This window comes from Tiliqua scincoides, chromosome 4 (assembly GCF_035046505.1).
Source record: "Tiliqua scincoides isolate rTilSci1 chromosome 4, rTilSci1.hap2, whole genome shotgun sequence".
Taxonomy (NCBI): Eukaryota; Metazoa; Chordata; class Lepidosauria; order Squamata; family Scincidae; genus Tiliqua; species Tiliqua scincoides.
In genome coordinates this window covers 55,788,545-55,802,746 of record NC_089824.1, presented here as the reverse complement: position 1 = coordinate 55,802,746, position 14,202 = coordinate 55,788,545, and the positions used below count along the sequence as shown (strand labels likewise).

The 14,202-nt window shown below is 41.6% G+C and overlaps 1 protein-coding gene across 1 annotated transcript in view; it reads right to left on the bottom strand.

Moving 5' to 3' along the window:
- Positions 1-6,183: 6,183 nt before the first annotated feature.
- Positions 6,184-14,202, bottom strand: part of ROCK1 (Rho associated coiled-coil containing protein kinase 1) — a 125,552-nt gene continuing 117,533 nt past the window's right edge. The window contains exon 33 of the mRNA XM_066623169.1: positions 6,184-9,147. Within this exon, the coding sequence (XP_066479266.1) occupies positions 9,144-9,147 (4 nt within the window). The 3' untranslated portion in view covers positions 6,184-9,143. The remainder of the gene's footprint in view (positions 9,148-14,202) is intronic.

Sequence of the window (14,202 nt, the reverse complement as noted above, 5' to 3'; positions counted from 1 at the left end):
CTTCAAGGGAGCAGATGCGTTCCCTGAGTCCCTGGAGCTCCTTGCACCATGGACACACCCATGACTTATGCCCTAGAGGCATATAGTCATACATGTTACACTGGATGCAAAACACTGGATAGCCCCTGCCCTGCTGCTGGCTGTCTGAGTGCATAGCTTTTTTTGTTGTTTTCATTTAGGGGTACTTAAAAAACCCTACACTGGTTTGCTGCCCTCTTCTCAAGGGAAGAGAAGGGCGGAGACTGGGGCCCTGGCTTCCTCACCCTGCTGCTGAACTCGCCCAGATGCTAAACTTGTGGTGCCTTACCTGGCACTTTGTTCCCAGAGGCACTGGGTGTCCCAGAGGCCATGCATGCTTCTGCAGAGAAGCTCACATGGTGGCAGGCACTAGCCTTATACCCCTAGCTAGTTCCTCCTCCCTCCCTCCTTGCTGATTGAAAGGAGGGCTGGTCTTCCCAGGTGAGATTACAAAAGCTCAGGAAGACAAAAGGCTGTCGATGGGCTTAATTCACTCTGCAGGACCCTGAATGTGTTGATTAGATTAGCCTAATGGGGCTCTTATCACCTCCTAAAGATAACAACAACTTTATTTTTACCCAGCCTTTCTCCCCGAAGGGACTCAAGGCGGCTTACAAAAGATTAAAAACATAATTTAAAACAAATAAAAACATATTAACACATATCATAAAAACATCAGAATAAAAATATTGGTAAAAAGAGCATAGAGCAGCAGCAAGTCATAAAAGAATCAGGCCTGTAAAAAATATTAAGATGTTAAAAAGATGTTAAAAAGGCAGAGAACTCAGAAGGCTTGTTTAAACAGGAGGGTCTTCAGGCCTCGCCGAAAGGTCTCAAGAGAGGGAGCCATTCTTAAGTCAAGGGGAAGGGAGTTCCATAGCATTGGTGCCATTACTGAGAAGGCCCTGTTTCTTGCCGCCGCCCCACGTACCTCCCTAGGCGGCGGCACTTGTAAAAAGGCCTTCTCTGATGACCTAAGAGGATGAGCCGGATTGTATGGGAGTATGTGATCTCTAAGATACCCTGGCCCAGAGCAGTATAGGGCTTTCAAGGTCAAAACCAGCACCTTGAATTGGGCCCGGAAACGAATGGGCAGCCAATGCAGCCGCTGGAGAAGTGGACTGACAGAGTCGAACTGCCTACCTCCAGTAACCACATGGGCCGCCGCATTCTGCACTAGTTGCAGTTTCCAAACCGTCTTCAAGGTCAATGACTATGCTACATTGCCCTGTCTGGTTGGGGGCTGGCCCTTCCTAGGTTCTTACCCTCCAGTTCTCTTAGGCTGGACTGTTTTTTAACCTCAAGCTAGTTTTTATTTGAGTTTATTTATTGCTGTCACCTAGATCCTGTGTCCCAATTTACTGAACTGTTTAGATTATGTTCTAACTTAGATTAATTTTAAGTTGGGTTAAGAATAGGAAGTAGAAAAACTTGCTTTCCACTTTATCCTCCTCTGTTTTATTTATTTTTCCAAGTGCCTGACCCTTGGGCTCTTACTCATGAGTAGGACTCTGCTCCTGCTCAGAGTAGACCTATGTACACACCTACATATTTATTTTTATTGCCCTCAACTAGCTCCTGTGCCCCAGCTCGCTGGACCTCTGAGTTTTGGAGAAGGAGAGGAGGAGGAGGAGAAGGTAAGTGTACTCTAACTCTTTGTCTTTCTAACTAATTGTCTTCTAACTGTAAATCAACCTTAAATCAACACTGAAATTTAGCTTTACCTAAGTTAGCACCTAATCTAACCTAAGGAAGAGAATCTGAGGTCCACTTGCCTTCTCCTTGCCCAGATGCTAAACTCGCGGTGCCTTACCTGGCACTTTGTTCCCAGAGGCACTGGGTGTCCCAGAGGCCACGCACGCTTCTGCAGTAGGGGGCTTATTGTCAGATAACTGGGCAAAGGAAACCATTTACAACCCAATCCTGTGCGAATCTAGTCAGAAGCAAGTCCCATTGATATACTCCAGAATTATTCATCCAGACTGACAGCAGGATTCATAGTCTCAGTTCACTAGTTTGTCTCGCTTCTTGGCTTCATAGAACCGCTTACAAATTCCACTTCACCCTCACACTGCATAGACGTGTATTTGTGTGGATTCTTGTACATGCTGTACTGTAGTTTTTCAAGGACTAACTATAAAAAGGAACTGAATGTGGCTACTCTTCTAGCACATAGGATAATTTAAGGGCAAGTGTTATATTTTCAGTAGGTTAGCAATTTAAAAATCTTTAAGAGCTCTCAAGTAGATAAGTTGTTTGATTGTGCTGGGCAGCTGCTCCTGTGACCACATGTTGCTGGTGGTTAGTTTCCAAGCACAATTCAAGATGCTGGTTTTGACCTTTAAAGCCCCTCATGGTTTGCGCCTGGGGTACTTGAGGAACCACCTCCTTCCATATGAACTGGCTTATCATCTGAGGGGGCCCTCCTACAGGTACTGCCCTTGACTGAGGCCAGGTTGGCAGGAACAAAGGATGGGGCACCACAATTATGGAATTCCCTCACTTTTGAATTACCGTATTTTTCGCTCCATAAGACGCACACCTGACCATAAGACGCACCTAGTTTTTAGAGGAGGAAAACAGGAAAAAAATATTCTGAACCAAATAGTGTAATAAAATATTTAATAAACTATAACAGAATAACATTTGAACCATGTAAAGTGAACAGCAGTCAACAGTGGCATTAAGAACCACTATCACTGTCATTAACAAATGGAGAGACTTAAAGGTTTGAGTACTCTAGTTTTCTGGAAACCCCAAGAACTCATCATTGCTAGAGTCAGAATTTATGAAGCTCACAAAAGCAGGTGCACACAAATAGGGGATCACATTATCTTTCTGCTACAATGATGTTCTGCCAAATCCCAATCCACTGGGCCTTGTGCCCGCTTAAGGCTGATCAGTCCCCCTTTGTGCAATTCACCAGTGCAGCAAGCAAGAGTGAGTCCAGTCCCAGTCCACAGATGCCAAGTAAATCAGCCCCATCAATCAGAGTTGCCAAATCAGAGTCTAGAACCAATAAGCTAAATTACAGTCCAAGGTCAGTCAAATCCATCAGGGTATCCAAGTCCAGTCACAATCCACAGTCAGATTCCAAATTCAATAAACCCAGTCAGTCTCCTCTCCAACCTGCACTCCTTCAAAACCCACAAACCCTTTCTGCCTCAGGTACTCCTTATATCCCTGAGGGCCCTATTGCCTTCCAGTGGCTGCAGCTGTGCAGCACACTCTGCTGAATGCCCAGGCCTTACCCTTAAAGGGGCCACTGCTGACACCACATCTACCTCCTCGCCAGTTCTTCCGTGATTCCAATACAAATGAACAAGTGGAAAGTCCAACCACAACTTGAATTCTCAAGACACAACAAACCTCTGGATTTATGGTGAAAACCGAGCCTTAGCTGGGGCTTGTGCAATAAGCAAACACTGGCATTCTGACCAAGGAGACAGATTTTTCTTTGTGATGGGGGCGGGGGGGGGGGGCGGCTTACATTCAGAGGCTGGATGAGGTGAGTGAAAGTGCCTCTCCCCTGCTGTGTGAGTGTGTGTGTGTGTGGGGGCAGAGCATCTGTGTGTGTAAGAGAAGGGGGCAGCCTGTGTGTGAGAGAGAGGGGGGAAAGTGTTTGTGTTGCAGAGAAGTTGTGATGCTCCAGGCTTGGGGTGGGGGGAAAGAGAAGCTGTGATGCTCCAGGCTTTGGGGGGGGGAGAGGCTGTGATGCTCCAGGTTTGGGGGGAGAGAGAGGCTTTCCTGGGAGTAAGCCCCCCCCCACTCTAATGGGACTTACTTCAGAATAGGCATGCACAGGATTGGGCAGCGAGATTGCCACCCCACCCACGCTTTCCTGGGAGTGAGCCCCAGTGACTCTGTGACTTACTTCTGAGTAGACAAGTGGGCTTGGGCAGACTGCCACCCCACCCACCCTTTCCTGGGAGTGAGCCCCAGTGACTCTGTGACTTACTTCTGAGTAGCCTCTGACTGCCCGGGGAAGCAGAGCAGAGCAAGCGGGCAGGGGGCGGGGCCAGGGCTGGGGCTTGTTTTTGTTTTTTGCAGTATTCACTCCATAAGACGCACACACTTTTCCCCCCACTTTTTTGGGGGGAAAAAGTGCGTCTTATGGAGCGAAAAATACGGTAACTTCCTTCTAGGTTCTCCGTTATCCTTCAAGCAGCAGCTGAGGACTTTTCTTTTACATTTAGCTTTTCCATCATTTTTCTTGTTTTTGGTTTCATGATTTTATTTGGATCATGTGTATTTATGTTTTCCCTCTTTTTGGGTATGGTCTGCATTTTCTGTTGCTGCTGTTAATGCATTATTTTATGCTGCTGGTTTTTCTTTTTAATCAATACTCTTGTATGTACCACTATTTTGTTAATGTATTTTGCCTTGTATTTTATGTCTTTTCATAATTTTGGATGCCCCATTATGGGGGCAGGAGGAGAAAAAAATACCTTCAATAGAGGCTCCAACAGTTCATCAGCTGGTGAATTGTTAATATATTGATAAATCTTTGTCTACAAATCACTGCAAATTACAGCAGCAGAACTGATGGAGATAGAGACTGGTACAATTCTATTCCAGACTGCTCTTCTGAAAAGAGAGTAATTGGGAAGAGGATAACCATCTTCTTACCTCGTCCGCTGCCTGACATTTCTTCAAAACAGGCCAGGAATCCTGGCAGTTCTAAGGTATTTTCTGTCTAGTTCTGAAGAGGTAAGGGTAGCAGATCAGTGTCATCCTCTGCTGCCCAATGTTTCTTCAAATCAGGCTGAGTCCAGTGGATGTTAGGAGCAAGACAGTAATCTCTTGCATGCCTAAGATCCTCTGTGCCCATGCCTTTTTGAAGGAGTCTGGCAGCAGTGATGGGAGCTGGAGAAGAACAAAAAAGAATATTCTCACAAGACTCAAAGTGCCTATATCCACAACCATGTTAGTGGCTCTCCGATACAAGATACATGCCCTCTCTTTGCAGTCTACGCTGTCAATTACTAAATGAGGGTGGGTTGACGAACGCATTCTGGAAATACAAAGCTGGGGAACTCACATGTATGCTCAAATTCTCCCATTTCTTGTGGTTCCTTGGTGGGTTGGTTTTGTCTGCATGGACATAATAAAGCAGTGACTTCAGAGAGCTAAAATCACACTGCAGAATTCTGTACCACCATCTGAAGGATATGCTAGGCAAAGACCGTGCTGGCCAAGGCAAACAAATCTGTATGATAAAGCTCTGAAGGAGTGAACCAAGTTCCTGGCAACCATTTCAATTAACGGTTGTATGTATGTAAATCCTGTATGTTGCTGATGTGACCACTCCTTGGAGAATGTGTGCTGTGATTCCAGGCTTATAAGACTAATGCAGTCCCTTTTCCATCTGCATATAGTAGATGTGGATACCTTTGCCCCCCAAGTGACCTGTTTGAAAGCCACAACCATAGCCACCAATTTCCAGGAATACCTAGTTCTAAGCAATGAAGGCTGAGTGTCTTTTTAAGGCATGCCAGATCTCTCTTAGGTTTAAGGAATTTGGGTAAAATAAGGACAAAACAGTCTCTTCAGCTTGATGATGACTGGATTGTCTTTGCAACTTCCCCTCAAGTTCACATTCCTTTTCTTTTCTCAGTGGAGAATGGGGAGAAACCCAGACACCTTTACTGAATAAAGCTTCTGGTCTAGTGAATATTTACCACTACCGGTTGGGCATCCCTTATCCAAAGTGCTTGGGACCAGAAGTGTTTTTGATTTATCTCTATTTTGGAATACTTGCATACGCATGAGAGATCTTGGGGATGGGACCCAAGCTGAAACAAAATTCATTTATGTTTCATGTACCCCTTATAAACATAGCTTGAAGGTAATTTTATACAATATTTTGAATAATTTTGAGCATGAAATACAGTTTGTGATTTTATGTATATGCTCAAACAAGAAAAAAAGTCTTCTTGTGCTCAAAAACATTTGTATTTCAGAATTCCAGATAAGGGTACTCAACCAGTAGTTAGTTTTTGTCCGCCCCAACCCTGCAAATGTCCCAACTAGATCCTTCCTCAGAGCTCAAACAGGGGATAAAGTAGATATTGCAGATGTTTATTGTACAGTACTGGCCACAGAACACATACTTCAAAGCAGCAGCCTTGGCACCCTAAAGCAGAAAACACACCTTCTCTGCCATTTTAAAGACTCATTGGTTTATTGCAGCATAATGTTTTACAGGCAACAGCTACTCCAAACGATGAATGAAGTGGACTGACAAGGTGGTTGGTATATACACACACAGGCTGAAGAACACCAGAGAACACACCAACAAGGTGAAAACTAATAATACAGCACAAATTCTGCTACATACATAACTGGAGCAATAAACACAATATACCGCCATCGCATGGAGGAAAGGCCTGATAGCCAAATCTAGAACTTGGCAAGAATCATAGTTCTACAGGTCAACACCCATCAGTGGAATGTACTTCTGAATATCACAAAATAGGCCCTGAAAATGAAATGAATGGGGCATCCTAAATATAGGGTTAGGCATAATTCTCCAGAATGTAGCAGACTGAAAACTCATGATGAAGTAAGCCATGAGGCTTTTTGTATGGGCCAGTATTGTTCTGCATCACTAATACTATTCCTCCCCTCACCCTACCAAATTCTTTACCAGTTCAGATGTTGCTGGACACCATACGAATAGGTGGTTAAAAATGTTTCTATCATTCTTCAAGGCTCCTCTCATCTCCATTACCAAAATTTCAGATCACAGGATTGCGCTTTTACTCTGTCTTCATGGAAACTGTTTACAACTACAAACTTTAATCAAGAAAATACAGTTTAAAAATCTCTCACCTTTTGCCTAAGTAAGCAAACACATGCCAAAATATTAACCTTCTGCTTACTGGGCTCCTGCTTTCCTCCCTCCACTGTTGCTAAACATCTCCTTATGTTAGCTCCCTGTTAAAGCTCTGAGCTTCAAGTCCATCTCTATCCAACTTCTCCTTTTTCCTTTCCCCACTTCTCACTCCCTGTCACAAACTCATCTCTTCTCTCCCCTTTTAGTCTCTTCTTTCCACTTGCTGCTTTGCACCTTCTACTATTCTGCTCTCTATTCCTAGAACACTCTTTGTTAAACCACTTCCCCCTTTCTCCAAATCCTTCCACACAACCCATATTCACAAAATAGTATCAGAACAATTCTGGCCTTCTTAGTGACTCGTCTGCTACAGCCTGGCTCCTAACATTCTACATTACTCCTTGTCAATCCTCTCTGGTCACCACTGTCTAATCCTCTGGTTAGAGTCCATGTTGTTTCTGTATAAGGATAGAGCAGCATCACTTCATCGCTAAGAGTGAGCTATCAACTTGGATGTTTATAATTAATGATGCTTCAATTATAAATTAAATACACATGTAAGATTCTCTTTTAAGAGCTGTGTACCTGGTGTAATTTCCTTTTGATGAAAATAATTATGAGCCACTTTAAGTAAATGGGACTGAACTAATCACATATTAAAATACATTCTTCAAAATCCTATGAGAATTTTATTATACTTTACCCTGTACTAAAATGTAGTATGACATTATAAAAATGTAATGAAAATTATCAAGTTTGTACCAGATTTATATATGTTGACAATTGTTCATCTGTTTTTAAAGCATAAATTTCCAAAACTTCCTAAGAAGTGCACTTTATTCTGGAGAAAAATACCACAGTCATTTTCAAAATAGTTCTTCCATAAATTAGTTTTATTTTGTATTAAATGAGCACGTATCATTATTGTATTAACAGATATGCTTATTACATATCCATTGGTGCGGCTTTTAACACCACTTGAAACATGTGAATCGTCGCAAAGACGAATAAGTTTTCCAGTGCTTCTTATTGAATACACAACTGCAAAGCCATTATAAATTATTGAAGAGGTATTTGGTTAAAAAATAAAATAAACCATACTGTTCATACCACAATATTCCTGCTACAAAGCAAGAGCTTAAAATGTATTCACACTTCAATTTTTGTATTATCCAGAATGTTAAAGTATCACAGGTGTTTTGTGTTCATGGTACAAATTTTGTATCATGATGAAAAATCTCTTTTGGTACCAGGTGGTTTCATTCAGAATTGTACTCTTGAAAAATGGAGCTAGAATCCAAAATACTTTGATCAATAAAACCACTGACACAGATAGTGGATGTCTGGAGTTTCTATTCTTATTGACATGGCAGTAACACAATTTTCAGATTAAGGCACTAAAAAGGTAACATCCATTAAAAGTGTTCTAAAAATAATTTACATTTCAAACAGTGCATATATATTGTGTGTACATGTTAACTTACTGTTAATTTGAACTTCAAATTGTTAATGCAATGTTATACAAATGATGGAGATGTGATGTACCAAAATAGGCTTCCAAACTTGGTTGTTTTACTGTTAGTTTCTAATGCCACTAGAAGTAAAATTCTGTATGGCTTGGCAACAATGCATAGATTATATGTAATTACTCATTTCTCCCCCTTTACAAATATGCAGAATCAGTACTTTGAAAAGCAAAATATTTAACACTTTAAGCTGTCTCATGACAAATGATGATGAGCAATAACAATGCAGAAAAGGCACTGAAGTTCAAGTGATGATATACGGCTTCATTTTCAAGCATGATTTGCTGTTTTCTTTAGCACAACTTTGAGTCTTCAAAGAAAATTAATTTCAGTCTGAGATACCTTCTTTCCCTATTCAAGTCTGTGTGCTCATTCTTGTATAAATACCAATCCCTCAGGGCAAATAGTCCTTTTATTCTCACTGATATGAGAAAGCTCAATGTATTCCATTTATGATTAAAGGCATTTTTAAAAAATCCAAAAGGCAGCTTTTTACCTTATACCTAGCTAAGCTTTATTTGCTTTTACTTGCATTACATAGTAATAATTAATCTAATCTACCTTAAGGCAAACCCGCAATAAGACACCCTCAGCGTGCTTTTTGTGCCAAAGCAAGGAGGAGAGAGTAATAGCAGTCTTAGCCCTGAAGCCTATGATAGTTGTATTGGAAAGAACAACCAGTCTCACTGCTCTGTATGGTGAAAAAAGCCCAGCTTTCTCAGGCTGCATCTGCTAGATTCCATGGAGTTCCGCATACACTGTTAACTGAAATAAAAGAGGGGAAAAATACATTAGAATTGCCTAGCTAACTTGTATTAGAACCCATAATAAGTCAACAATATTTTAAGCAATTGTACTGACTTGATTCCAGGGGCATTCTAGAGCCACTTCATATTTGATATTCTATACACAATTATAGGGACCATAAGCAGAGACAGTCACATGCAAAAATCATACATATAGTATATTATGTACACTTCCATTGAGAAGTCATAACTGGCAACAGAGTCAAAACGTGTACGCATACAGCAGGGACTTTCAATCAGTGGCACTAACAGCACTGGTAGTATTTGGGTCCACTTCCATAGGGACCACATGACATTGTTCTGTCTGGCCTAACCCTGCCAGAGGTGGGGCAGCACCGCACTAGTAACAAGGTGTATATGTGCATTGTCTGGCCCTTCAAAAGAGGTGTGATTCAGGCAAGAAGTGTGCAAAGCAGAAGAGAGGCAGCAACAACTGGAGAAGTCCTTTTCCTGTTGCAGGGAAATTGCCCGGAGAGGATGCATGTGGCCTTCCTGGGAGTCAGAAAGCTTCCCAGACGTAACTGGCAGGTGCTTCTAGTCATGTCCTGGAGGTCAGGTGGGGCCCTCTACTGCGGGTTTGGAACCCACAGCGAGTCAAATCCACGTTCTGAATTCAGGAATAAAAAGGGCCCACTTATATATCAATTTTGTCCTTGTCTATGGGTCTAAGTCAGGGGTCTCCAAACCCTGGCCCGGGAGCCAGATACGGCCCGCAGCAAGCCTCTTTCCAGACTGCAGTCAACCTCTTGTCCCCTAAAAGCCTCTGGCCCACTCAAATGAACATGACCAGAACTGTGCTCTGATTGTGTCTGGACGGTGTTCTGAGGGCCAGGGAGGTTGAATGAATGAGCCAATTCATTCATTTATTCACTCATCTAAGTTCTAGCTCTAATTTATTTATTTAAATTTCATATTTAAATTTTTTTTTCTGGCCCTCCACATTATGCCAGATATTTGATGCGGCCCTCTGGCCAAAAAGTTTGGAGACCCCTGTTCTAAGTAATGGGCAGAGAGTCTGAAATTTTCCCCAAATTCTGCCAGTTCGCTTCTCCTTTACCCTTCCACCCAACTCATAAGCCTCAAAACACTTTCCTTTTCCTTCCTGCCTGCAAAACACCAGGAGTTAGAAGGGGAGGGAGAGAAAGGTCTTCCCCATTGCCATAATCACCAGAGGGAACAGCAAAGATGAGTTGGACAGAGTGTGGTAAGGAAACCTCGCAATTCTGTGTAGACAGGGAGGGAAGACATTTGGGGGCTGCCTGGGAAAACAGAAGGCATTAAATTATCCAATTTGAATTAAATTTGACCCACATAGGAATGGTGGGATCATAATACTTGCAATTAGTATTCTCAACTAGCGTTACAAGCCATTAAGGATTCTGTTACAAGTAAGAAAACAAGAGTTTTAGCAATTTCACCCTGTGTCTCAGAACATTCTCCAGATGCAAGTGTAGCACAGCTCCAATTGCATTTGGATGTCTGGCCTGCCCTGACCCACAGAATTGTTTATCTGCAGGTTTTAGCATTTGTGGGGGTTCCAGGAATGAAACCCCGGTGTATGCTGAAGTACAACTATATGCAATTTAACAAAAAAACTGATTCATTTTAGTGTCTTCAGCAAGCATATTTTCTTTTCTCAACATGTTGAAATAAATGATTTTTGGTCATTTCTTTCCTGGAACTTATATGGAAACCAAGATAAGTTATCCTACTATTTCTAGAAGACTTTAACATTATAATGAAATATGTTGGCTGACTTAAAGGGAGAATGCAATTTTTGGAACAAAGATACTCAGATGTTTAGGTGTTTATGAGAACAAATCTAATTCGAACAATAGTTCAAAGTGTACTGAGAAACCTACAGGCAGTGGATCAATCTGGTATTTTGCAACATGTCCTTGGCATTAACTTTTTGTGTACTTAACGATTTTGTGTACTTCCACAGGCGATGTCAAAGTTTCTAATACATATGGGAAAGTAATTTCTATGATACAGAAGGTGAAGTTTCAACTGCAGAAGAGAAATCAATGAGTTATCACTGACTCACAGAACTGCTTTGCACTAAAAAGATGGATGCACCAGCTTTCCAATACTTATTTTAAGGAATAAGGTGATGGTCTGAATTAGTGATGGTTGTTGTCCCACTCACTTGAATCAGAAGCAGAAAAACTGCAGGACAGCTCTCCAAGGGCCTTCTTTGGAGGCAGTACAACAGCAGAAACCAATTTTAGGCACCCCAGGGTAGATAAGAGTCAGAAAAACTTTTATGTCTTCTCCATAGATCCTGAAGAATTTCATAAAAATTATAGTTCCAAGCCCCATCCAAACAGAGAGGAAGGAAAAAGGTATAAGAAAGAGACAGCAAATGAAGAGCATTCTCCTAACAGAGTGAAAATATGAAAATGTATTTATTTGTACAACAAACTAGTCTGTTGTCTAGAAAAGAAGGATTACATTAAAAAATTGCATATATCCTACAATATTAGCAATGTATAAGATGACATAGAATGAATTCTTTAGCAAAATGGATACATAATAATTCTTAATATGCATATAGTGCTTTAGATAATTCAAAGCACTTAACATGCAATTATCATTATAGCAACCCTATAAGGAAGGTCCCAATTAGGCAGATACATGCAAGGCTTTGAGCAAAAGCCTATGCATGCTTATTAAGAAGTAAGTTCCACTGGGCTCAATGGAACGTGAGATTTGACTGGTGATATTCCGAGAGAAAGACAGGATAAAAATCATTTAAATAAATAAATAAATAATCCTGCTTTGTAGTTCAGTCAATATGTTGCAAAACTTAATGATTGTCAAGATACAAAGGATGGAATATAGTTGTATCCAAAATTATGAACTGTTGGATTCAACAAAGGGCCCAAGAGCATATAGTGTCAATTGTTAAAGCTAAAACAGTTTGGTGCCTAAATAGCAAAATGCCTAGGAGCTATATGTACTTTGATCTTCCTGAAACAAGAGCAAGATAAGAGCATCAAGACAATACGGATATGGGCTGTTTTGTATTAACTGATGGGGACTATCATCTATGGGATGCAGTGGCTCAGTGGGTTAAACTGCTGAGTCAACAAGCCTGTTGACCACAAGGTTGGTAGTTCGAATCCGTGTGGCGGGGTGAGCTCCTGTTGCTTGTCCCAGCTCCTGTCAACCTAGCAGTTCAAAAGCATGTAAAACTGCAAGTAGATAAATAGGTACCACCTCGGTGGGAAGGTAACGGTGTTCTGTGTACTTAGGTGTTTAGTCATGCTGGCCACATGACTATAGAAACTGTCTCTTTATAGAAACTGTCACGACTATAGAAACTCTGGGCTCTTCGGCTTAGAAACCGAGATGAGCACCACCCCTCATCCTAGTCAGAAACGACTACGCATAATGCTGGGGGGAACCTTTACCTTTACTATCATCTACTTCCTTTGTTCTCTCTCCATGTACTATCAAGGCACCACATTTAAAAACCAATTTACAGCCCGATCCATGGTGCATGTTTGTTCAACCCTGAGACTAAATGGGGAGGCTTGCACTGTTCTGTTGATGCCACAGTTCGAGCCTTGTTCGCCCAGCATTGTGGAGGTTGAGTGCCGAGTACTGCAGGGCACTCAGCGGGGGGAGCGGGGGGGGCGGGGAGGGCAGTACACTGGAAGAGCTGGACCGGGAGGGATGAGCGGAGGCCTGCTCTGCTGAATCCTATCCCCTGTGTCGTGCTCAAAAGCCTTACACAGGGCTTTTTGAGTCTGTGCCAGTGAAATAGCTAGCACAGACTTGAGAAGCCCCACTGAGCAGACTGGGGCTTTACTCAGGGTAAGGGGACCAATATCCCCTCCCTCTGCGGATACCTTCAGTCTGCTTGTATCCAGCACAGGACACAGTGGTGGGTGTTTACTGTCATTGCTCCTGTTCTGGATAGGTTGGGCCCTTAAAAATATTGCCACAGAAGATCCCCACTCAATATTTAGAAGTGTCCTCAGTATTTAAGGTTGGAGAAAATCAAATATTTCTCAGATTGGGCTATGTTGTGGGTTAAACACACACCTTCACTGTAAAATTACAGAAAGATTAGAAAATATATTAGAGAAATGTACTTTCTTCAGGAACGAATTTCATCACCATGGAATATTCTGCACAGAAGAATTAAGACTTTTGGGAGGATATGCATACTGTTTTATTACAAACAGTACAAAGAGATGCAAGTACAGAAGCTAAGGAAGACTGCAAGCAAAAAATGGATCAAAGAAAGAAAGGCAACAGATCTCTTCAAAATTATCTGTTGAACTAATACATACTTGCTTCTTATTCTGATAAAGGAACTTCAGTACAGAAAGCAAGCAAATCTGCTTTCTTACTACTGTCACATGTGTGCGTGACAGGTGCCAGTGGGTTTAAAAGCAAAAGCTACTCACCAGTAACTCGAATTTTCTGAATGGGTAATGTCCCCCACAGATCCATAGTTCTTTGACCTATTAAAATTTAGAAATTAACATTTCACGGAAACCGTCTCTGAGTGCTGAATGGACACACTCTGAGCGAAAAAACTGTTGTCTAAGAAAAGTGATCTGAATGTTAGTATTGAAGAAAAAGCAAGACCTAATCCAGAACTGAAGCAGAATGGGAAAAAGAAACAATGAGCTGCTTTTAGCAAGAGGAAAAAAAAAACTAGGTTTTCTTTTCGTTGAACAGATACTTTGTCGTAATTCATATTAAGAGATTTAATTTTGAAATGTTTAGGACTCGAGCAATGAGATTAACAGATGCAAGATCTAAAAATATAACCAAATGTCTTCCTAATAAAAGAAAATCCTAAAAGGAACTGTCTGCCTGAGTCAGTTTTCGTACTACATAAAGGGTGCAATCCTAATCCCTTATGTCAGTGCTTTCCAGCACTGACGTAAGAGCATTGCAGCTATGAGGTAAGGGAACAAACATTCTCTTACTTTGAGGAGGCCTCCATGAATGACACCCAACTGCAGGATGCAGCACACGTCCCATTGGCACC